Raw genomic sequence first — 22,442 nt, 5'->3', positions numbered from 1 at the left:
CTCAAATCCACATAATTATTCAGATCCGCCAAATTACACAATTATGATTACTAATTCTCGTAACGATCAAATAATAAATCTAATTTTTAATTTTATTAATTATATCAATCATAGCATTCAGGGAATCGGAAAGATAAATCAAACAACCCAAAAAAAATTGTGTACAGTTCATCAATTTGTTGGTTTTCAATTCAAGTAATTAAATGGACTATTATGGTGTGTCGTTGGAACTTTAGAAGCCTGATCTTTTTCTTCCGGCACGCATGGCCGCCATGTCGTATCTATTGACAAATCCATAAAGATGATGCCATTAACAGTCAACTGACTTCAGATTTGGTTGCTCATTGAAAGGTCTTTGTTCTTCCGTGCCCTTGCCATTGCTCTTGCTTCAATTAATTCTCATATTTCATCATCCAACTCAACAAAATGATCTTACATACCTAATTCTGTAATCTTCAATTTGTCAAAATAAGCAAATAATTCATATATATAAGAACAACAACAATTGGAATTGAATCGAATCAAACCGAAACGAATAAATAAGTGACGAAAAATAGACCTGATTAAGATAATCATTTGGAGGCGGATATGTGAGATCGTCTGATGGATGGTCGGAGGAGGTCGTTAAGACCGGCTGGTGGCACAAGGGAGGCGACGGTGAGGGTGGTGGTAGTTAGAGTGAGAAAATGAGTAAATGAAGGAGATAGAGAGATTGAAAGAAGGGTATTGAAATAAAATCATTAAAATAAAAGGGGTATTATGGTCATATACGTCCATGAAAGAGTAAAATCCGTACATGAATGAGCAATACCCTATTTTATTTTGTACCCAATTCTTTCACAATCTACATGCTTTGTTGGAAGGGCACTAAGATTAAGATCTTTTAATTTTTCTATTCTTTTGTCAAATGTGTGTTTGTAAAGACAAATTATAAACTAAATACATAATTTATCAATGTTGTACGTAATTATTTTTGTTTATCAAATTAATTTAACAATGTAGTCATGACTTGTGAGGAGTCGAAAATAGGGTAATGTGAAATTAAAGGAAAATGGATGTGTGAAATTAGAGAGAATACACGAGGGAGAAATTAGAGAGAGAAAATGAGGGGGGGAAATGCGAGGGGTATAATTGTCAATAGTGTACTGAGATGAGTAAAATGTGTACTGCGAGAATCAGGACCCAAAAAAAAACCGAAGGTTTATTCACTTTTACCCTTTTTGTGCAATAATTCCATGATCAATTGAACAATTTTACAGAGGGTAAAGAACTGTGAATTACATGCAGCTAATTCAATCTATGAAAAATGAGATAACTCGTGCAAATCACTCAAATCAGGTATATTTATTCAATGTACATCGCCTTTTTTCCATTATTTGATTTAAATTTCTAGCCTAGTTTAGTTAATTGCTTGTTGAAGTTATTGCTCTTGAATTGAAGTTTCAAAGCACAAAGTTTGTGATTCTGACATTTGAGGGACCACTAAGGACTTGAGTTTATCGTCAATTGGTCTCCCTTAAGACGGCCATATTCGTCTTAAGGTTGAAACGGTCAAATAGTAACTCATATCGTTAGATGCCGTAAGTTTTTTGTCATTTCCAAGACATTCCGCTTTTTATCCCAACTAATTATTTGACCCGTTTCACGTCATAAGACGGATATGTCTGTCTTGAACAATTAAATTGCCTGGCATTGTTCTGAAGTCTGAAATACTCCCTATGTCTATTTTTCTTTGCGAGAGGTATTTTAATCAAAGGTAATCAAATGATTAGACGGAGCGAGTATAATGTATGGAAATCAGTGTTTAGATAATATGTAGAAGTACTGCGTTGAATTCCAGATCTTCGCTGAATTGCTGCTATCATGATGGTTAATTGTAGGAGATTACAATGTTTGAACTTGAACATTTCCTTGTTTCGTAAAAGTCTAAGTTGCAAACAATTCCCAGGAGACCCGGGTACAATGTTTGAACTTGAACAATTGCCCGCAAGGGTGGAGTCTAGTGGTTAAAATTTGGGTGATTCCCAGGAGACCCGGGTTCAAGCCTCTCCAAGAGCAAAATCTTGTGGAGCATTCTTGGCCTTAGTCCATGCCTAATAGACTTCGAGCCTGTCACCTCGGGTGGCTTACCTGGTATAGTGGTATAGTGGTTTGCAGGCTATCACGTACACCCAAGCTTACCCAGTGCGCACCAAAGATAGCGGCTGCGGGTTCCCTCGTCACAAAAAATAAAAAATAAAAAATTGCCAACAATTTGCAAGCCTTGGCTTAGAATGTTAACTTGGTTCAAACCCAACACATATTGACCTATTATGCTGACATTCCTTGCCCTGTTGAAAATTCCGTAGAAGTTGATCAAGTCCGTGTTCATGTTCGTGTCTGAAACGTACTATAGCATTAATTTCAACATCTGACTTGTGCATTTGTTGACATTTCTAGTTGATGGTGAGTCTCTTGGTATAAAAACATATGTAGCTGATTTATTTGTTAAACATAATTAACATCTGCCTTAAGTTTATGGGTGCGTGTTCAGCGAACAACTTTATACGCATCTTATGGACATACGGGGAGTACAGTGCTGTCTTAAACTTTTTTTATCACTTCTGTAAACTATTTGGGCAAGATGAACACAGCTTTACGTGGTTTGCTGATGATTACACTGTCTTTCTTGTTTTTGATGTTCATGACCTCCGCAGCTCTGGACATAATATCTCCAACACAGTCCCTCCGTGATGGAGATACCTTAGTTTCTTCAGGCGGAAACTTTGAGCTTGGATATTTCAGCCCTGGGAGTAGCTCCAGGAGATATGTGGGAATTTGGTTCAGTAATGTCTCTGCAAAAACTGTTGTTTGGGTTGCAAATCGAGAAATCCCGCTTCTTAATTCATCTGGTTTGCTTCAGATTGTCAATGAGTCTGTTGTTACGCTTGTCAATGGAAACGGGGATGTCCTTTGGTCTACAAATTCGTCGAGATCAGTACAAAAACCAATTGCACAACTTTTGGACTCGGGAAACTTTATTGTTCGAGATGAGAATGATGAAAACCCTGATAATTTCTTGTGGCAGAGTTTTGATTACCCATGTGATTCAGAGTTACCAGGAATGAAGTTGGGCAAAGACCTTGTCACTGGGTTTGAGAGGTTTTTGACTTCTTGGAAGAGTAGTGACGATCCTTCTCCTGGCAGTTACATGTACCGAATTGATCCCCATGGATACCCGCAACCTTTCCTCTATAAAGATTCTGTTGTACAGTTTAGAGAAGGTCCATGGGATGGGGTATGGTTTTCTGGAACTGCTCAATCACCAGATGCAGTTCCGGAAACATACAAGTTTATATTCAATGAAAAGGAGATTTCCTATAGCTATGAGCTTGTTAACACCTCTGCCATAACTTATAGATATTTGTACCCGTATGGAATTCTTCAACGCCTTGAATGGAGTAATCTTACCCAAGGATGGTCTACCCTTTTTACGAAACCAAACGATAAGTGTGACACATACGGGATCTGTGGTGCATATGCAACCTGTAATGTTGCAGATTCACCTCAGTGTCAGTGCATGAAAGGGTTTGTCCCAAAATCACCGAAAGATTGGAATGCCGGGTCTTGGGCAGGTGGGTGTGTTCGGGGCGAAACATTGAACTGCAGCATTCATAATGGATTTTTTAAGATCCCTAATGTTAAAGTTCCTGACACTAGAAACTCCTGGTATAACACAACCATGACCCTTAATGAATGTTCCCAGAAATGCCTGCATAACTGTTCCTGTGTCGCGTATTCTAATTTAGATGTTACAAATGGTGGGATTGGGTGTTTGTTGTGGTTTGATGCTCTGATCGATGTGAAAGTCTTCTCTGGATCCGGACAAAATCTCTACGTAAGGGTGACTTCTTCTGCATCAGGTAAGAATACAAAGAACCTCTTGCATTTTCAATTAGTTATGAAGTTGTTGAACTTATAACCTTATACTCCCTCCAATCACTTGGATTCCGTAATTTTTTTCATTCTTCGGACATTCAAATCAATTCACTACATTTTCGTTTTGAGGTAAACTTTTGGCTTAAATGGAGAAGAAGTCCTTTGAAAGTTGTCTGTTTAGTGAATACATGCATAAATCTTTGTATTTGTGTTTTTGTATGTTTTTGCATTTACCCGCAAGCTCCTCATTTTTCGACATAATTAGGTGACAGGAAAGTACGAGTTTGGATAGCTGTTAGTGTCACTTTGTTAGTTGTGATATTCCTTTGTGGAGGCATAGCTTTGATTGTATGGAAGAGGTGGAAGCGGAGGCCTAACAGAGAAGGTATGAACGGAGAAGAACAAATCAATAATAGTAACTGCACAAAAGGAGAGTCTGAGCTGCCAGTATATGCCTTCGATGTGATAGCTCACGCTACCAATTTTTTCTCACATCAAAACAAGCTTGGAGAGGGTGGCTTCGGACCTGTATTCAAGGTATGCGTTTGAATAACTTGCCTAAATACATCCTTTTAGATTTACCTCTCTAAATCACCTGAAACTGATATAAGCGGAAGTATCAGTCAGAATGCTCTAATTACGATTTAGTTGGAGCATTTTAAGCGGATTTTTACTGTTGAGTAAAGATGTAAACTTGTGTGTTAAAATTATTAATCTAGAAAAATCTTGTAAGAGGAAGACATGTAACAAACTAGAAGAACAATCCAGAAAAGTAGTGAACAATGTAGATAAACAACTAGCTAGAATGCTCTAGAAAAACATGTAGAAGAAATTCTACACCTAGAACAAGTATAAATAGGCTAGCTGTATGAATTTGTAAGTGTGTAGCCTCTAGCTCCAACATGGAGCTATGAAGGTCATACCACCAATATCGTCTCCCCCAAATATCATGTAATATATACAAATTCAGCATATAAATAAAAATCATCCATGTTGAGAATATCGGGCTCATAATACTTCCGCTGCTAAAATTCCAACATTGTGTTTTTGGAAATGTTGTAAATTTGCTTGTGGATTGCTAACAATGTCAATGTGTAGGGTGTTCTGAGTGATGGAAGAGAGGTAGCAGTGAAAAGGCTTTCGCATGATTCAAGACAAGGGCTGAATGAATTCAAGAATGAGATTTTATTTATTGCGAAGCTTCAACACAGGAATCTTGTAAAGCTTATGGGATATTGCATTGAAGCAGACGAACGAATGCTGATCTATGAGTACATGCCCAACAAGAGCTTGGACTACTTTATTTTCGGTATGGTTCTAGATTCATCTGTACAGTTTACTTTTTAGTTTTTACTGGTAGTCTATTCCCGTTACTACTGATATAGTGCACTGGTGATACAAGAAATGTAATCACGATTCTGTTTTAGCTTATTCTATCACGATGTTAGCTTAAAAATTACTCGTGTATGAAACACTATATTCTAGGTACACCGTATATCAGAAACTATTAAGGGGATATCATAGCGTGTTTATATCGCATTAAGTAACCTTGCGCCTTGTTTTTTCCTTTCCTATATATCACCTCAACGAGTGCAGCGGTTGTTGGTGTTTGCTTGACTATGGCACAATAAAAACATGCTTCTAACAATTTTCTCCAGAGGTTGCATGCAGAACTATTTTATTTTCTAACAAATTGCTTTTGGTCTTTTTTCTTGTGGAAGGCTTAAACAGTTTTGGGTAATTCAGATTCCTTCTAATACAACGCTGCGATTTCCTTATAATTGAGACGTACTGCATAAAAATTTATACAGTACAATTTTCAAGCAGAGGTTTACATTTACAGAACTTGCAGATCAATCAAGCAGTGAGTTGCTGGATTGGCCGAAGCGTTTAGACATCATCAATGGAATCGCTCGTGGGCTTGTTTATCTTCATCAAGATTCTAGGTTGAGAATTGTTCATCGAGATCTCAAGGCCAGTAATATACTGCTAGATTCTGAGATGAACCCCAAAATTTCAGATTTTGGGTTGGCCAGAACATTTGATGGGGTAGAAGATGAGGCAAGGACAAAGCGAGTCGTAGGAACATAGTAATAATTTCATCTCATCCTTGTAATTGTTTACGGGCTCCGTTTTCATGACCTAATGTTTTGTTCATTATCTGCAGTGGTTACATGCCTCCAGAGTATACTATTGATGGTGTATTCTCAGTGAAGTCTGATGTCTACAGCTTCGGAGTTTTGGTACTAGAAATTGTTAGCGGCCAAAGAAATAGAGGATTTAACCATCATGATCACCATCACAACCTTCTTGGACATGTAAGCCCTTTTTTCCTTTTGATTCAAGTCTCTTTTTTCTTGGCAACTGTTTTGATACAAGTCACACTACCAGGTCTTGATGCAATTGTTTAATTCGTAATTGCAACCTATCGATCCTTTGGTTGAAAAAATTGCATTAGGTCTTCTTTCCCTACTACCGGACTTCCTATTATCCTACCCGAAAAAAGTTTATGATTCTGCATTTCCTTCATTTTCTCTGATTTTTGGTATCAGAGTCATAGTTCTCTTATATTTTGCATTGGACATGTGAGTCTTATAAATTGGTCACATTTTCATTATTTCTGAGTTTCGGACACCATAGATTCGTAATCCTCCAGTGTTTCCATTTCAAAGTGACCAAAGAATAAAGCAAAATGGCTCACTAATCTAGTTGCAATGGTTGGCAAAATTCTCATTTGTCTGTAATCTGCCTCTGTGTTCTTAGCATTTGGGTAAGACTGCAAACACGCAACCTCTCTTATCCGACCATTTCTGAGAGCCCTTAAGGTGCTGTGTTGATGTTCAATCTTATGAATTGGTGACAATGTGACACTATGGTTTTCGATAGGGGTAAGGCTCCATATATTAAACCCCTAGCCCCATGGTAGATGATAGGTGACAGCTTCTGAGTCCCACCACTTCCATGGATAGTGTTGTTCACCGGTGTATTCACTATAATCAACATTTTTCTCATCCAATATGTGCAACTATACATTTTATATGCAATACATGGGCATGCCACAAATCTAACTAGCTGGTATGTTGTTTTTGCTCAGGCATGGATTCTTTTCAAAGAAGGTGAAGCATACGATGTGGTCGATCCATTAATAAGGAATGCATCCTATGTATCCGAAATGCAGAGAGCAGTTCACATTGGACTGCTATGTGTGCAGCAACATCCAGAAGAGAGGCCAAGCATGCCACAAGTTGCTGTCATGCTAAGTAGTGATGGCGAATTGCCTGAACCTAAAGAACCTGGCTTCTACGCCGGAAGGAATGTTGTGCCAAGAGAGTTAGTTTCAAGTAAAACCGATACAATAAGTTCAAATAATGAAATTACTATAACATCACTAGATCCTAGATAGGCCATATATGATTCAATGTGAAATCAAACCTTGTGGAGAAGTCTATATATCTTTGTTTTTCTACTTTCCTGAATTAATATATATTATTTTGTCTCGTTCAATGGAATCATGCCATTTTATTTAATCCGTATGTTATTCCAGTGAATGATAGGGAGTACTTTTTCCGTTTTATGAGAGGTAGTTTGATTTTAAAATTAAGCTAGAAGAAGTGTACTTTTTTGGCAAAAGTTGTGATAAGACTATTATCTTTCATTACAGACTCATTTCGTGTTTAAGACTAATAATTGTAATTTTATGTGCAGATAATCATTTGTGAAATTATATTGTCAGTTTTTGTATTTTTTTTGAATGAATGTTGTTAAGTTTAAGTACTGACCCAATTTATTAAGGCTTTATTCATCGACTGTATGAATACGTTGCTGAAAAATGGGTGGTGTCTGGTGAGTGAATCTTTCTACTCTTTAGATAAGCGGATTTTCCGAGGTGTGCCTTGAGGGCACTTAGGAATCCGAATGAGAAGATTTTCTCATTTTGATTCTTAATGTGTTCCTTAAAAGCACACGTTAAAAAATTCGGTGATCGACTAATAATTGGCTTATATTATTCCTCTTCCACAGTTTCATTACTCTCACTGTCTTCAAGTTTTTTATTTGTATCATGCAGCTATAGCATTCCATGAAAACTGAGATAATTTATGGAAATGGGTATGTTTATTCTATGTCCATTACTTCTTTTCCATCACTTGATTTAAATTTCTTGTTTGTTGAATTGTTTAGTTAATTGCTTCCTAGGTACATTTCTTTTGGTTTGTCAATTCAATGTGGTAATGGTCTTGATATAATGAGTATTCAATTCACAAATTGTTTTCATCAATAAGAGAAAACACATTAAGAAAGGTAAAATTCATGAAGACGCTGATTCAGATGATGAGGGATTTATCGTATTCGTTCCTAAGATGCATTTCTTAGTCTAGCGGTTAAGATGGAGGTACAGTGAATATTAAAGACGAAAGACGGAATTAAATCACCCTTGTATTGTACTGGCACTGTGGCTCCATGGCTCCATTAAACCCAGAAAAAAGAACATGAGGGGTTTATTGTACAAAAATCATTCTTGTGGATGACAGTGTAAAAAAAACTAGTCTCTCGTAAGATTGTTATGCTCGATTATTTTGTATAATAGATTGTTCAATAAAGAAGTAATGACCCATCAATCTGTAAGGGAACAAAATTGGAAGAAACTGTCTTGTTTAAGGTCGTTTTATACAAAAAATTTGAGTAAATTATAGAGCGCCATTTCAAATGATGATTCTTGGACATAAAACGCCCATTTGGCATCGCATATTTAATTTACTTACAAAAAACGCCGGAAATAGTGGCTTTTTGTTATTTGTTATTCCTAGCTTCGAAAAATCTGATCTTAGGCTCTTGGCATACTTGGACCTTATTCAACAAATTAGGTGTTTGCATTTTTGTAAAATTTTTAGGCCTATAGTAAATTTACCGTTTATAAGAAATGGAGATGAACCCAGTTCGTAATTGGAAAACCTAAGCAATCCTTACACCTTTTTCTTTGTTACTTGAGGAGACTAAATTTGCTTATTACAGTTACAGCTCTTAATGAAAGTTTCAATGCACAAGGTTTATGATTCTGACATGTGAGTGACCTTTAAGCACTTGAGTATTGAGATTATATAAAGAATTGATAGTTTTCTGTGTGCTCATTCATTGAACTTCAATCATATAACAAGATAATTCTTCCTGGTTCTTATTTCTATTGTTCACATAGGCATTTTTCCGAATGAGAATACGATGTTTGAGTATCGGGTTGAAATCCAGACCGTTACTGTTGTCATGGTTGACAAATGTATGAGACGACGATGTTTGAACTTGAACCTTTCCTTATTTCATAAAAGTCCAAGATGGCTAACAATTTTGCAAGTGCCTGCCTTAGACTGTTAACTTAGTTCAACACCACACCAGGCCAACATATATTATGCTGACCTTTCCTGCCTTTTCTGACTTTTCTAGGTGGGTCTGAGACTCTTGGTTTAAAAACAGATGTATCTGATTAAGTTGGTTGTATGTACTAAAACATAATCATCTGCCTTAGGTTTACAGACGCATAAGCGTATAAATAATCACATCTTCATACTATTTGTGCAAGATGGTCACAGCTTTATATGGTTTGCTGACGATTATGTCATTTTTCATGTCTATGATGTTCATGACCTCCTCAGCTGTGGACATACTTTCTCAAGCACAAGCCCTACGTGACGGAGACACATTAGTTTCTTCTGGTGGAAACTTTGAGCTTGGATTTTTCAGTCCTGGAAGTAACTCAAGAAAATATGTTGGCATTTGGTTCAGTAATATCTCTGCAAGAACTGTTGTTTGGGTTGCAAACCGAGAAATCCCGCTTCTTGGTTCATCTGGTGTTCTTCAGATTACCAACAAGTCTGTTCTTATACTTGCCAGTGGAAAAGGGGATGTTCTTTGGTCTACTAATTCATCAAGATCAGTACGGAAACCAATTGCGCAGCTTTTGGACTCAGGAAACCTTGTCGTTCGAGATGAGAATGAAGAAAACCCTGGTAATTTCTTGTGGCAAAGTTTCGATTATCCCTGTGATTCAGAGTTACCAGGAATGAAGTTGGGTAAAGATCTTGGAAAATTAGGTGATTGGAAAACGCGAGTTTGGATTGCAGTTAGCATCACTTTATCAGCTGTGACTTTGATATTCCTTTGTGGAGGCGTAGCTTTGATTAAACGGAAGAGGCGGAGGCAGAGGGTGAAAACAGAAGGTATGAGCGGAATGCTAAGACTCCTTCCCTCGACATTCTCCTCCATCATTCAATATCCCACTGTTTGAGATTTGAGAAGCCACAAATTTTGCTCCTTTATCTTGTGCCCGGTTATGTATTGTATGTTAATATTTCCAGATGCTCGATTTTCTGTTTTGACCTCTATAATTGCGTGTTTTTATTTACAGAAGGAAAGTTCAGTATTAGTAAATGCAGAAAGGGGCAGTGGGAGCGGCCATTATATGCCTTCAATGTGATAGCTCGTGCTACCAATGATTTCTCACATCGAAACAAGCTTGGAGAGGGTGGCTACGGACCTGTCTACAAGGTATGCATTTTAATGACTTGCACAAGTATGCGTTTTCCTTTCAAGTCTTTATAAGAACTGTGTCTAGGATATGTTAATTGCTCCCTGTAACCCTCTTGTTGATTTTGTCTTGTGTTAATGAGCTCTAAAATTTAACCAGAATAGAAAGAAGTCGGAAAATCTGTGATGAAAAATTTCAAATTTCCTGAATCCTGTTTATAGGGCACAGGATCAATTATATACTTCGTACATCAAATGCTTGCTTGATGAGTAACGACCAGTATGCACACCAAGATGGATGTAAGGCTTGATTAGCCTAATACTCCCTCTGTCGTGGTCATTTGTTGTCCTTCTCCATTTTGGGGTGTCTCAGTCAATTGTTGTCCTTTCTATTTTAAGAATGAACTTGACGAGCAATTTGATCATTTATTCATTTACACTCAAATTATTCCACTTGTCATTTAGTAATTGGCTCCCTCCTCTTTTCTTGGTCTTTGTGCCAAAACCAAAGGACAACAACAATTGACCGGGACGGAAGGAGTACTAGACTAATGTGTAACCCTCAGAAGTACCTACAGATCACATTCATATCATCATAACCGAGTGGTGGAGCTAGGGGGCGGATGGAAATTTCAATGTTTTTAGTTTAACTTTTCCAACTTTTTTCGAGTTTCCCTTATACCCTTATCCATTGGACCCTGCTGAAAATTTTCACCCCCTCTAAGCTCAATTCCTGGGGTTCCACCACTGAACTGACCATTGATCTCTGGTGCTCCTTACCAAAAGTTGCATTCGTCTGTTGACTCAATTCTTGCAATCCTTCAAATTAACTTTGCCTTCTGTCCAGGAACACATCTAAATGTCGCAAATCATGATCCCACAGTGTTCACATTATCTTTCAACTTATGTTTCGCCTTTCAATTTTAGATGTTGAGCTTTTTATTTGGAGTCGCTCTATTTGTAATGCTGAGCACAGATGTATACTTGTGTTTTCGGAAAGGTTGTAAATTTGGTTTTATGTTTGCTAACAATTTGTAGGGTGTACTGTATGATGGGCAAGAAATAGCAGTGAAAAGGCTTTCGAAGGAATCAAGACAAGGGCTGGAGGAATTCAAGAATGAGATTTTATCTATTACAAAGCTTCAGCACAAGAACCTTGTAAAACATCTGGGATCTTGCGTAGATGCAGACGAACGAATGCTGATCTATGAGTACATGCCCAACAAAAGTTTGGACTCCTTTATCTTCGGTATGCCTCTCTAGATTTATCCTCTCAGTTTGCTTTTATAGGCAGTTTTCTTCTATAATCAGCTTAAAAGTGCATAGGTGACATAAGAAAAACAATTGTGAAGCAGAAGTTTACATTTACGTAATGTGGGCAGATCAATCTAGCAGCGAGTTACTGGATTGGCCGAAGCGTCTACACATCATCAAGGGAATAGCTGATGGACTTGTTTATCTTCATGAAAATTCTAGGTTGAAAATCGTTCACCGAGATCTCAAGGCCAGCAATGTCTTGCTTGATTCCGAAATGAACCCCAAAATTTCAGATTTCGGGTTAGCTAAAACGTTTGATGGGGTAGCAGAGGAAGGACGGACAAAGCGTGTAATCGGAACATAGTAATACTTTGATCACTTTCTTCTCATTTTTGTCGCTCTTTCGTAACTTCTTTTCTATGGCCTAATGTTCTGTTCTTATCTGTAGCGGCTACATGCCTCCAGAGTATGCTTATGACGGATTATTCTCAGTGAAGTCTGATGTCTATAGCTTCGGAGTTTTGGTGCTTGAGATTGTTAGCGGCCAAAAAAATAGAGGATTTAAGCATCAAGACCACCATCACAACCTTCTTGGACATGTAAGATCCGTCTTTCTTTTGATACAACCGCGTCTTGATGTAATGTTCAATCTAAGGATTTTTCGATTAGCTCAATGCAAACTAATGTTTTCTGTTTTTGCTCAGACATGGATTCTGTTCAAAGAAGGCGTACTACTTGATGTCGTCGATCCATTAATAAAGAATGCATCCTATGCCTTGGAAATGAAGAGAGCAATTCACATCGGACTGCTATGTGTTCAGCAACATCTGGACGACAGACCAAGCATGCTACAAGTTACTGTCATGCTAAGTAGTGACTGTGAATTGCCTGAACCTAAAGAACCCGGTTTTTACGTGCCAAGAGAGTTCGTTTCAATCAGGAACACAGCATTTTCAAATAATGAAATGACTATATCAAACCTATATCCTAGGTAAGCCTTATGGGCGAGAAATTTTGATGTGCATCAGGTGTACCACGTCATCGTACATCTTAGCCAATGTTGTGTACATCGTACATCAGTTGAAACTTAAAAAGCATGGGTGGAGTATAGGCTATAATGGGCTGAAACTTTACACATTGTGTATCCAGTGGAAATCAGGCCGGGTTTTCATATTTGTTTGTTAAAATTTGTGGAAATTGTGATGGGACTTGTTTGCCGGCCCAAATGGCGAAAGCAGTACAATATAAGCCCGGTTCGCAAAATTTATGATGAAAGTGAAACATCACAAACTATTGTACAGCGACGATTTTTGCAGTACGCATTTTACTTATTGTTGTGCACTTTTGACCAAACTACCCTTCTCATTTCATTTTCATTCGTTATTCTCTTAATTTCCATCTCTTCCACACACCACCGCAATATTCCACCTTAGTCGATCACCATTCACCGCCCTATGTTAGTGCCATAAACCACCGCCGGCAACCATCACCGTACTGCGTAGATAGTACCGTTGTACTCTCGTGATTTTTAAAATAAAGTTGCTTTAATTTCTCAAAACATGTTTGTATTTCCACGTTTGAGAAAATAATTTATGTTGGTTACCTTGTTCGTTCCAAGCTAAGTGTATAATCGATATGATTCCGCGAAACATGTAAACGACAATATGACGTAAACCGGACAGATACAGCCATCGTCACTACACTTCTAGTCTTCAAAACTTAAACAATGTGGATTATTAATCGTTATATTCTATGGTTAATGTATATGCAAATACAAACATAACTTAGCAAATTAGGGTCTCAACTTTTGTTCATGTATCTAATTGATGATATGGAGGGACAAGTTATGTTGTTGATTACTGACTCCGGAATATATTATACACGGACTTCCATAACATAATACGAGTAGAAATGAGTTTATACTTAAATATCTCATATATATCTTGTAAATCTTTTACATTTAAATTATTAATGTATGCTCTTAAGAACACAAGTTAGAAAAACCCATAAATAAATAACACGTAGCGTTTTGCAAACAACTTCATACCAATGATAAAAATAAATCCTCCGTAGATAGATAAATATGGATCGGAATACATGAATTACAAGAGTATTAAAATTTCTCCGACTTACTTAACCATTTATTCAGCTTTGATTAAAATATATTTCCCAAAAAATAACACTAAAAAAAAATGAATGTAAAACCATACAGGTCTAAAAGGTCTTTAAGATAAACTCGGTAGATTGGTTAGAAGTTCGGTGCAAAGTACACAAAGTCGCAAACTCTTATTATCTAACATCGTCTTAAGTTAGTACGGTACTCACACTCGATTTAAATAAAGTTAAATAAAAGGGGGATTGTCCAAAGTATATTTCTAAAAATTATCTTAAGTCTTAACATATACCTACGACTTTTTTTTTGAAGCAAACAAATCTCCAACTTTAGTTGTTCATAATGTGTATGTGCATGCTTTTGTTGATCTAATATGATCTTATCACCTTAATTAACACAATTTAATCTAACCACACCATTAAAAGTATAACAATATGTCAAGAAAGTAATATGGAAACAAGAATTACTTACTCCCTACATGAATTTGTTTTAGGCAATGAAAAAGTGTGGGAATAAGAATTTTGTTATATTATTGAAGGTTGGTGAATTAACCACTTTTTGTAACTTTGTTGATCAATTCTTAAACCTAAATTCTTGTTTCAGACAGTCTAAAGTTAAGACGCAGTCATGAAATAATGTTAAAATGAAAAAATGGATTTTGTATAAAAGGTCTTAACTTAAGGCTTTTTTAAACAAATTCCTACTTATTCTTAAACAATTGGTCTCCCTTGTGACGGGTTACCATTTGTGGCGGATATTTTGTGAGATAAAATGGTAACAAAATGGGTTAGTGGAGAAAGGGGACCACATGAATAGTGTTGCAAAAAGAGAAAAAGTGGGTACATTGTGAGGTAAAGTGGTATCCGTCACAAGCTTGTGACGGATATGTCATGTCTTCAATGAGAATTTGTGATTCTTAAAAGATACGAGATCTACGAGAGTTTTGTTGATCTGATATCAGTATGAGAACTCTACTGCTTATACTCCGTCGTCACAATAATTTGTCTATTTTTAATTAAATACCTCTCTCATATACAAAATAAAAGTAAATAAATAATTGAATGGTTTGCTGATATCGGTATGAGAACTTCATGGCTTATACCCCTACGTCACAATAATTCGTCTCTTTTTAATTAAAATACCTCTTATAAAAAATAAAATCGTAAGCAAATAATTTGAAAATATGGAGACAATGGACTAAAGGAGTATTATTTCATTGCTTATTCGGTATAGGTTTTTTGGTTTTTTCAATCTTACCTACAATTTGGGGTAGGTATCATGAGACCTTTATGGCTTATTCTTTGACCTATTTTTTAAGTCTTGGTAGAAATTTTAATTTATCTTGGTAACCTAACTTAGAGAGTGCAAGTGAAAATGGTGATTTTTTTTTTTGGTACATAAAATGGTGATGTATTCTCATGTATATTTATTGTAACAAATATTTATGTAAAACCTTTTTACATAAGTATTATTGTAAAATCAAGCGATTATTTATCTAAAAATTCCTCATTAAAATAACTTTCACCAATCACCACTTTTCATAATAATGAGGGCATTAAGGTCTTTCATTATATGATTTTACAATGTAATATTGTTATAATCTTTTTTAATATAAAAGATATTCTATCTTAAGTGTTAATACAAAACAAGTTTATTAATCGCATTTAATTAAAACATCATTTTATTTTAAATTATACGGTTTGGTCGGATTTGAGTTGGGCAGGATTACCGGGGTGGTGGTAAACCTCTCCCTTATGAGTTTTAACTGAATGTCTGCATCAAGGCTCAAACATGAAATTTCTGATTAAGCTAAAACAACCCTTTACCCGTTGATCATCTAGGGTAAATAGTCTCTCCCATGAATGTACATATGCTCGTAAGTGTTTTTTGTTTTTGTTTAAATGAGCGAACACTGTCACGGGTAAGAATCGAACTCCCAAACTCATGGTTAAAAATCAAAACCCCAACCTTATGGTTGGAGTGAGAGAGTTTTGATCACTTGAGCTCTGATCACTTGAGTTATCTCTTATTCTTTCATATGCTCGTAAGTGTGAACAATGTGATAAGCTAGAGTGATAGATAGACGTGTATAAAAATATTACATCATTTAGTGGAGCTAATATGTTTCATTTTCGTGTCTCATCTGTTTATAAGATAAAAATAGTAAAATACTCTCATAAAATAACACAATGGGCCATAATAATCCATAATGATATACGTCTATCGTATCCACAAATTTATTAGCCGTTGAGCTAACAAGGTAACTAATATCTTGATGATTTCCATCCAAGAATAATGATACACACCTAACAATTCCCCTAGTATATATTATTCCTAATGTACTAAACTTCCAAGATATCAAATGTTTGACCAAAACTTAGCCTTTAACTTCAATTTATATACAAAATTATAAACAAACATAAAGTTCCTTACTTTTGGGTGACTAGTGCCCTATAACACGGGTCTATATATGTATGTATAATCTTATACATAGTTACATACCATCAATTAATAATAACAGTTTGAGAAACAATGGTACATCTAAGGACACTTTTATGGTCACTCGTATCGATGGTCTTGCAATTAGGGATTACACACGGAGCTCGTGTTCTTCACAACAATAATAACGGGTCATTCCAAATTGTTCCTCAAAGGCGTAGTCTTGTTGAGAATGGCATCGCTCTTACACCACAAATGGGGTACGTATACTTTTCTTTTTTCATCCAGATACTTCGACAAAACGGGTTTTGGGTGCAATTTTTAAACTTTTGCGCTTATTATAAGGATTTTTGAAAAATGGTACTATACAAAAGGGAGTAACTATTAATTCAGTCCTTTTATTATACTCCGTATAATTTTGCTTTAGCCTTTGGGTGGCGTTATTTGTTAACGGTTAAGGGATAATCATGTTTAAAAAAGATTTAGCAAGTTCTAAAGTGTAAGGTAAGAAAAATGACACGGATAATTGTACAAATACAAATATAGATTGTCCTAAAGACATACTCCGTATAAATCCCCTATCTAAAGTCTAAGTGAATCGACCGTATTTATTTGTAAGACAATCAAAATAAGTCGTATCAACCAATTTTGAGATTAAGACGTAAATTGATAATTAATTATTTAATTTAATGTTGGTTAGTTTTTAAAAAAAGTTTAGCAAGTTATTTTAAAGTTAACAAATTTTATGTTATGTGATCAGGTGGAACAGTTGGAACCATTTTGGTTGCAATGTTGATGAGCAAATGATACGACAAACAGGTACATGCCATCACACCTACCTATCTTCCATTTTAGAATTGCTCATGGACTCGCACGTCGGGCTATGAGAATATAGAACTACTTTCTTTACGGCATTTTAGTATTAAGTTTCATTGAATTTATTTTCATTTTGGCAAACTCTTGATATCTAACCTTTTTTTTTTTTTTTTTTTTTTTTTTGTTGTAGCTGATGCTATGGTGTCCAAAGGACTAGCAGCCTTAGGATACAAGTACATTAACATAGGTATGTTCATTCCGTTACCTCTTTCGTCTTTACTTTTGACACAAAACCAAAGAAATGTGAAACAGATGCTTATAAAAATATAAAAAGTGAAAAAGTAATGACACGAAAAAAGACCTTTAGATAAAATAAGAACGTAAGAATGGTTAAGGCATCCAACTAAGAAAAACGTACAAAAATGACCGGAATAGAAGGAGTAGTCGTCTTAATTATCGTTTTGGCTACACAGTCATTCTTCTCAGCATGGTAAATAAATTGATTTACTTAGTTGGGTTTTCATGGCTCTTCATCAGATGATTGCTGGGCAGAACAAAGCAGAGATTCTCAGGTGCATTGTTAATTTACTCTCTTCTTCTCAATTCTCGACTTAAATATTTTACTTGGATATATACTATATTAAAATTCGAAAATATTGTTTTTACTTCGGCGGATGGTTTATGGTTTAGACCTATGTCAATAAACAAGATTATAGAAAAGGACTTAATTGATTCATGAATTAAATGTTTCAGGGATTTTTGGTTCCGAAAGCATCAAGATTTCCATCAGGAATGAAAGCATTAGCAGATTATGTTCATAGCAAAGGACTTAAACTCGGAATTTACTCTGATGCAGGGTAAATTTATATTCTCTCCGTCTCATCAATTTATTACACGTATTTAAAATATTCTCGAGGTATTTTAATCAAAGTTAAACGAAAGAAACTACAAATTTCATGGTCGAAATAATTTATGTTTCATCTGCTCTATAGAGTTCAAACGTGCAGTAAGACTATGCCAGGATCACTTTACCATGAAGATCAAGATGCAAAGACCTTTGCTTCATGGGTCAGTCATTTTTGCTCCCTTTATTAATTTTTTATTTTTATAATTGATCTACACGAAGTATGTTTTTGGCCACTTAACATAGGTGAACGAGTAATGCTATAAGAAAAACTCGATTTTTTTTTGGATTATTTTGCGAATTCTAACAAATAAACTACTACTTGTAATTGTTATGAAATGAACAGGGTATTGATTACTTGAAGTATGACAACTGTGAAAACAAGGGTATAAGTGCAAAAGAAAGGTATTTAGTAGAGTTCATTTTAATTCAAAACCGTTTCAGTTCAAAAGAACGGAACATAACAAATCAAATGACAAAATATTTTAAATTTTAATGGTGGATTATGCTGTCTCTATTTATATAGGTACCCTGTGATGAGTATGGCCTTAAAGAACAGTGGCAGAGAGATATTCTTCTCGTTATGTGAATGGTAAGTTACTAACTGCAACAAATTTCCCTTGTGCTCGTCAGAAGCTTGTGACCTCTTACAAGTCACAACCTTCTCAGATCTCTACCACTTATCATTACTTTAATCGGTGTGAGAGGTCAAAAGCTCATGACCATCACAAATGAGAATTTGTGTACTAAATATAGGAGAATTCTTTCCTTGCTTTTGGACATGTTATTAAGGTTTTTAACTTTTGTATGTTTATCATTGATCATGGTCGACAACTCGATATTGTTTTAAAAAAAATTATTGATAAACAGGGGAGAAGAAGATCCAGCAATGTGGGCAAGAGGTGTTGGCAATAGTTGGAGAACAACAACTGATATTCAAGATAATTGGGATAGGTAAAAAAAGGAAATTATAACGCTAAAGATGAATTGTAGTTTTTAACTTATTGTGAGCTTTTAAGGGTTATTTTAATAATTTGGAAGAGTCCATTTTAGTGTAGCGTTGTGACCACATAAATTTAAGGCCTCTATCGTGTAATTTAATACAAATCATTATAGCTAATGCCTAATAATCTGAAATATTATGCTTCAGGATGGTAACTATAGCAGATGAAAATGACAGATGGCACGCAACAGCTAGTCCGGGAGGATGGAACGGTAACAATTAAATTCATCTGGTTTAAATTTTAAACAAATTATCGGATTTAGTATATGATAATATTATTCTGAAACCAATCTTATTATTCTTATAATGCGTACAGACCCAGACATGCTTGAAGTAGGCAATGGAGGAATGACAACGGCCGAGTATCGATCTCACTTTAGCATATGGGCATTAGCCAAGGTAACTTAGTTTGCTAGGTACTCCGTATTTTGATTGTAATATGTTCAAATTTTACGGAATATCTTACATTCATCCTATACATTCATATCGTATCCTTTATTTCTTGTGAAATTAATTTCGGATCAAAGGTACGGAGTAATACTTTACTATGCCTAAATAAAAAAGGCATAACAAAGGAATAAATGTCGTAAAATATTCGCCAAGAGAAACTGGACTAAAACATAAACTTAAAAAAAAAAAAACACTCGAAATGGACTCTGAAATGGACGGAATTTTGGACGGTTTAGTGAAGGGTTTGATTGAGAGATATGACTTTATCTGAATTCTAAGCAATAGATTAAGCCTAAGGTTTACCCAAGCACTAAGTAAAGGGATCACCCAACCTCCAAGCACTAAGCAAAGGAGTCCTTCAAGCACTAAGCAAAGAAGAATTTTAAGAAGAAAGCAAGGTTTCAACTTGGTTTATATTTCATCAAATCTGAATTTTACATTAGGTAAGCTTTGCTTTTATAGACCAAGCAAAGCAATCTCCACCCTACATTCAAAATACAAATCTAAGGGCTCATAGAAGGCCACAAAAACCGTGCACAGCTTGGTCCCAAGGACCTTACACAAGTTAAAATTCAAGGCTAAAAACAAGGAAAGTAAACTAATGAGACAATGATTATTAAACATAAAGTAAAACTTCTTTGGAAGCATCAAGAGGGCCGGCCAAGTTTGCATAAGAGTTGTAGGGCAGCAAAAAGGAGATTTGGGATTGTCTTGGCTAGTTTAGAAAGGTTGAAAGTGGCTTGAAAGCGACCTTGTACCTTCCTCTTGCAAACCGTGTACATGAGGACCACCCGGTTTTGTTTCATTCTTTTATCTATGATTATCACCTTTCCAATACAAAAGCTCCTAGACAAAAGTGCTCTAAACTCATCATAAAAGGATCCTAGGCCATAAAATGTCATGTGTTCTTAGACGGTTTTGGAGTGGACCTCAAATTAGAGGATGGTCCAAAATCGGGTGAAATGGGTGAATGGCTCGTTGGATTTGCTTCAGAAACCTATTTTTTTTTTACCTGTTTAATGTAACTTAATGTAAAACGACTTTACCTAATTAGTTGTGAATGCGGTTATATATTTAAAAATGTTTGATTTGTTGTAGGCTCCATTGTTGATTGGTTGTGACTTGCGGTCAATGGATGAAGTAACTTTGGAAATACTAAGCAACAAGGATGTCATTTCTGTCAATCAAGGTAATGAGGATACAAATGTATGCTAAGATCTTACATAGAACTTGTGAAGTTTATAACATCTTTTGTTCACCAGATGAAGTCGGAATTCAAGGAAGAAAGATTAAGAAAAACGGTGATCTTGAGGTAATATTATCAACTTATGTAAAATATTACTCCGTATAGTGCTTGTTTCAACTTTTATTGAACTATTTTCAGATTATATTCGAATGAGTTGTAACATGTATGTGTAAATTGGCAAAAAAAAAAAAGTGAAAATTGGTTATCAAATTGAAAGTAGGTAATGATATAAATATGGAATAGAATTTATTCTTAGGTACATCTAATGTACAATGACGTGGTACACCCGAAGTAATTATTAAGATTTTCTATGTAGATTTTTTTTTTACTGTAGTTATTTACCGAAAATGCTTTTAAAATTAGTCTTCTCATTGATTGATTGTATGATGATGTAATATACCGAGTATATATAAAAAATATTCCTAAGCAGTCATCACATTTTTTTAGTATCATTTTATAATATCATTTTATTTTGAAAATATTTCAGGTGTGGGGTGGTCCATTAGCAAATACGAGGGTGGCGATTGTTTTCTGGAATAAAGGTCCTTCACCAGCGACTATTTCAGTTGATTTGAAGGATGTATACATACCACCAACAGTTAGCGTTGATGTTCGGGATTTATGGACGGTAAGCGCTACCCAATTTGGTCTTGTATTTATTTACTGAGTAATAATATGTAGTCATCAATTCTAGGTTCGATTCATGACTCTTGTGAATGAAAAATCCAAATATGGGAGGGGTCAATCTATTAAATTGCCTTCAGTATTCCGAAGGAGATTGCCCAACTGTCGTTAGGGGATACTCCTAGTCAACACCAAAAAAAAAAATCAATTCTAGGCTTCAGGGTACGACTATTGAAATTTTGAAAATGATTCTTTTACTCCCCCCCTTTTTTTTGCCCTATTTTTTAAAATCATCCTCATGAATATTAAAATTGAGGTAATTTTGAAGAGTCGGAGGTAGTATTGTTGTGAAACCTAATAGGCTAATACAAAGCTTGTGTTTATCTTGCAGCAAAGAACCTTATGGCCAGTGCGAGGCGAACTTTCTGCTCAAGTGAATCCGCATGATGTTAAAATGTTCATCTTGACACCAACTAAGGCAACTCATCCCTAAAACAAGCTTCGTTATTTACAACAAAAAATGCTAATGTATGTAACAATTGAGCTCAAGTCACTCAGAAATATATAAGATAGTTACGTTATAATGTCACTTTGAAATATACTTTGTCATTAAAGCGCATAACCACCAACTTAAGCAGAAAATGAACGAATTCTCTTTAATTTCAAGTCAATAGTTTAGTATTAAGCTAGCTCCGAACAAACTTGCTAGCCAAAACCTGCTCAGGAAGGAAATGATGAGGTCTCTTCGATTTCTTGTCGATGTTCATGGCACCCTTTCGAATCACATCTTAACTATTGAAAATTTGCAATTGTAATAACCGTTGTTTTAGAAGATTTTATGAAAGACCCTTCGTGTCTACGCAATCGTTGTTGGGGGGGGGGGGGAGAGGAGTGTTGGTAGACCCAGTTGAGATGTTTGACGGTGTTTACTCGACCTATCTGGTGTCACTCGGTCGAGTACATGTAGCACTCGGTCGAGTATCCCACTCACTCGACCTTGTGCTACATGTACTCAACCGAGTGGGGTGGTTCAACGGTTTACATTTAAGATTGAGAGTCGAAACTTATATCAATTCTTTTGCCATTTCTTTCTGGAGTAAAAGTGGCAACACCATCAACAACGGTTTCATGCGGTTTTGGACCATCGACTAATTTGGCC

The 22,442-nt window shown here is 35.7% G+C and overlaps 2 protein-coding genes and 1 long non-coding RNA gene across 10 annotated transcripts; 2 read left to right on the top strand and 1 right to left on the bottom strand.

Annotated features, from left to right (window-relative positions):
• Nucleotides 1-74: 74 nt before the first annotated feature.
• On the bottom strand, nt 75-766 carry LOC141612730 (uncharacterized). The gene is made up of 2 exons (XR_012529173.1): nt 560-766; nt 75-446 (listed from the first exon to the last, which is right to left on the bottom strand). It is a non-coding gene; the product is annotated as an uncharacterized LOC141612730 (long non-coding RNA).
• Nucleotides 767-1,085: 319 nt separating this feature from the next.
• LOC141611178 (G-type lectin S-receptor-like serine/threonine-protein kinase At4g27290) lies at nt 1,086-13,026 on the top strand. 8 transcript variants are annotated; one of them, XM_074429653.1, is made up of 9 exons: nt 1,086-1,338; nt 2,697-3,902; nt 4,184-4,455; nt 5,017-5,227; nt 5,771-6,008; nt 6,086-6,236; nt 7,013-7,761; nt 7,985-8,025; nt 9,561-9,646. In XM_074429653.1, the coding sequence occupies exons 2-7, from the start codon at nt 3,104-3,106 to the stop codon at nt 7,319-7,321; spliced, it is 1,980 nt and encodes a 659-aa protein (XP_074285754.1). In that variant the 5' UTR covers nt 1,086-1,338; nt 2,697-3,103; the 3' UTR covers nt 7,322-7,761; nt 7,985-8,025; nt 9,561-9,646. The 8 variants fall into 8 exon arrangements, with proteins under 8 accessions (XP_074285754.1, XP_074285753.1, XP_074285750.1 ...); XM_074429652.1 differs by having other exon boundaries at nt 5,762-6,008; XM_074429649.1 differs by lacking the exon at nt 1,086-1,338 and having other exon boundaries at nt 1,365-3,902.
• A 3,208-nt stretch (nt 13,027-16,234) lies between these two features.
• Nucleotides 16,235-21,872, top strand: LOC141612729 (alpha-galactosidase-like). Its single transcript, XM_074431504.1, has 15 exons — nt 16,235-16,500; nt 17,001-17,059; nt 17,247-17,303; nt 17,594-17,628; nt 17,810-17,913; nt 18,049-18,124; nt 18,307-18,365; nt 18,487-18,552; nt 18,831-18,914; nt 19,111-19,175; nt 19,280-19,362; nt 20,512-20,602; nt 20,676-20,725; nt 21,147-21,287; nt 21,675-21,872. Exons 1-15 carry the CDS (start codon nt 16,334-16,336, stop codon nt 21,774-21,776), a joined length of 1,239 nt encoding a protein of 412 aa, XP_074287605.1. The 5' UTR covers nt 16,235-16,333; the 3' UTR covers nt 21,777-21,872.
• The last annotated feature ends 570 nt before the right edge of the window (nt 21,873-22,442 follow it).

This window comes from Silene latifolia, chromosome 11, assembly GCF_048544455.1.
Source record: "Silene latifolia isolate original U9 population chromosome 11, ASM4854445v1, whole genome shotgun sequence".
NCBI classification, from domain to species: Eukaryota; Viridiplantae; Streptophyta; class Magnoliopsida; order Caryophyllales; family Caryophyllaceae; genus Silene; species Silene latifolia.
The sequence above is the reverse complement of the archived record's forward strand: the minus strand, read 5'-3'. Positions and strand labels throughout refer to the sequence as shown.

Excerpts from the sequence above, each read along its gene's own strand:
- LOC141612729 (XM_074431504.1), top strand. The coding sequence starts at position 16,334 with ATGGTACATCTAAGGACACTTTTATGGTCACTCGTATCGATGGTCTTG. Across the intron at positions 17,629-17,809 it reads AACAAAGCAGAGATTCTCAG|GGATTTTTGGTTCCGAAAGC; the intron begins GTGCATTGTTAA and ends TAAATGTTTCAG. Across the intron at positions 18,553-18,830 it reads TTCTTCTCGTTATGTGAATG|GGGAGAAGAAGATCCAGCAA; the intron begins GTAAGTTACTAA and ends ATTGATAAACAG.
- LOC141611178 (XM_074429648.1), top strand. The coding sequence starts at position 2,624 with ATGAACACAGCTTTACGTGGTTTGCTGATGATTACACTGTCTTTCTTG. Across the intron at positions 5,228-5,761 it reads CTTGGACTACTTTATTTTCG|AACTTGCAGATCAATCAAGC; the intron begins GTATGGTTCTAG and ends TTACATTTACAG. Across the intron at positions 6,009-6,085 it reads AAGCGAGTCGTAGGAACATA|TGGTTACATGCCTCCAGAGT; the intron begins GTAATAATTTCA and ends CATTATCTGCAG.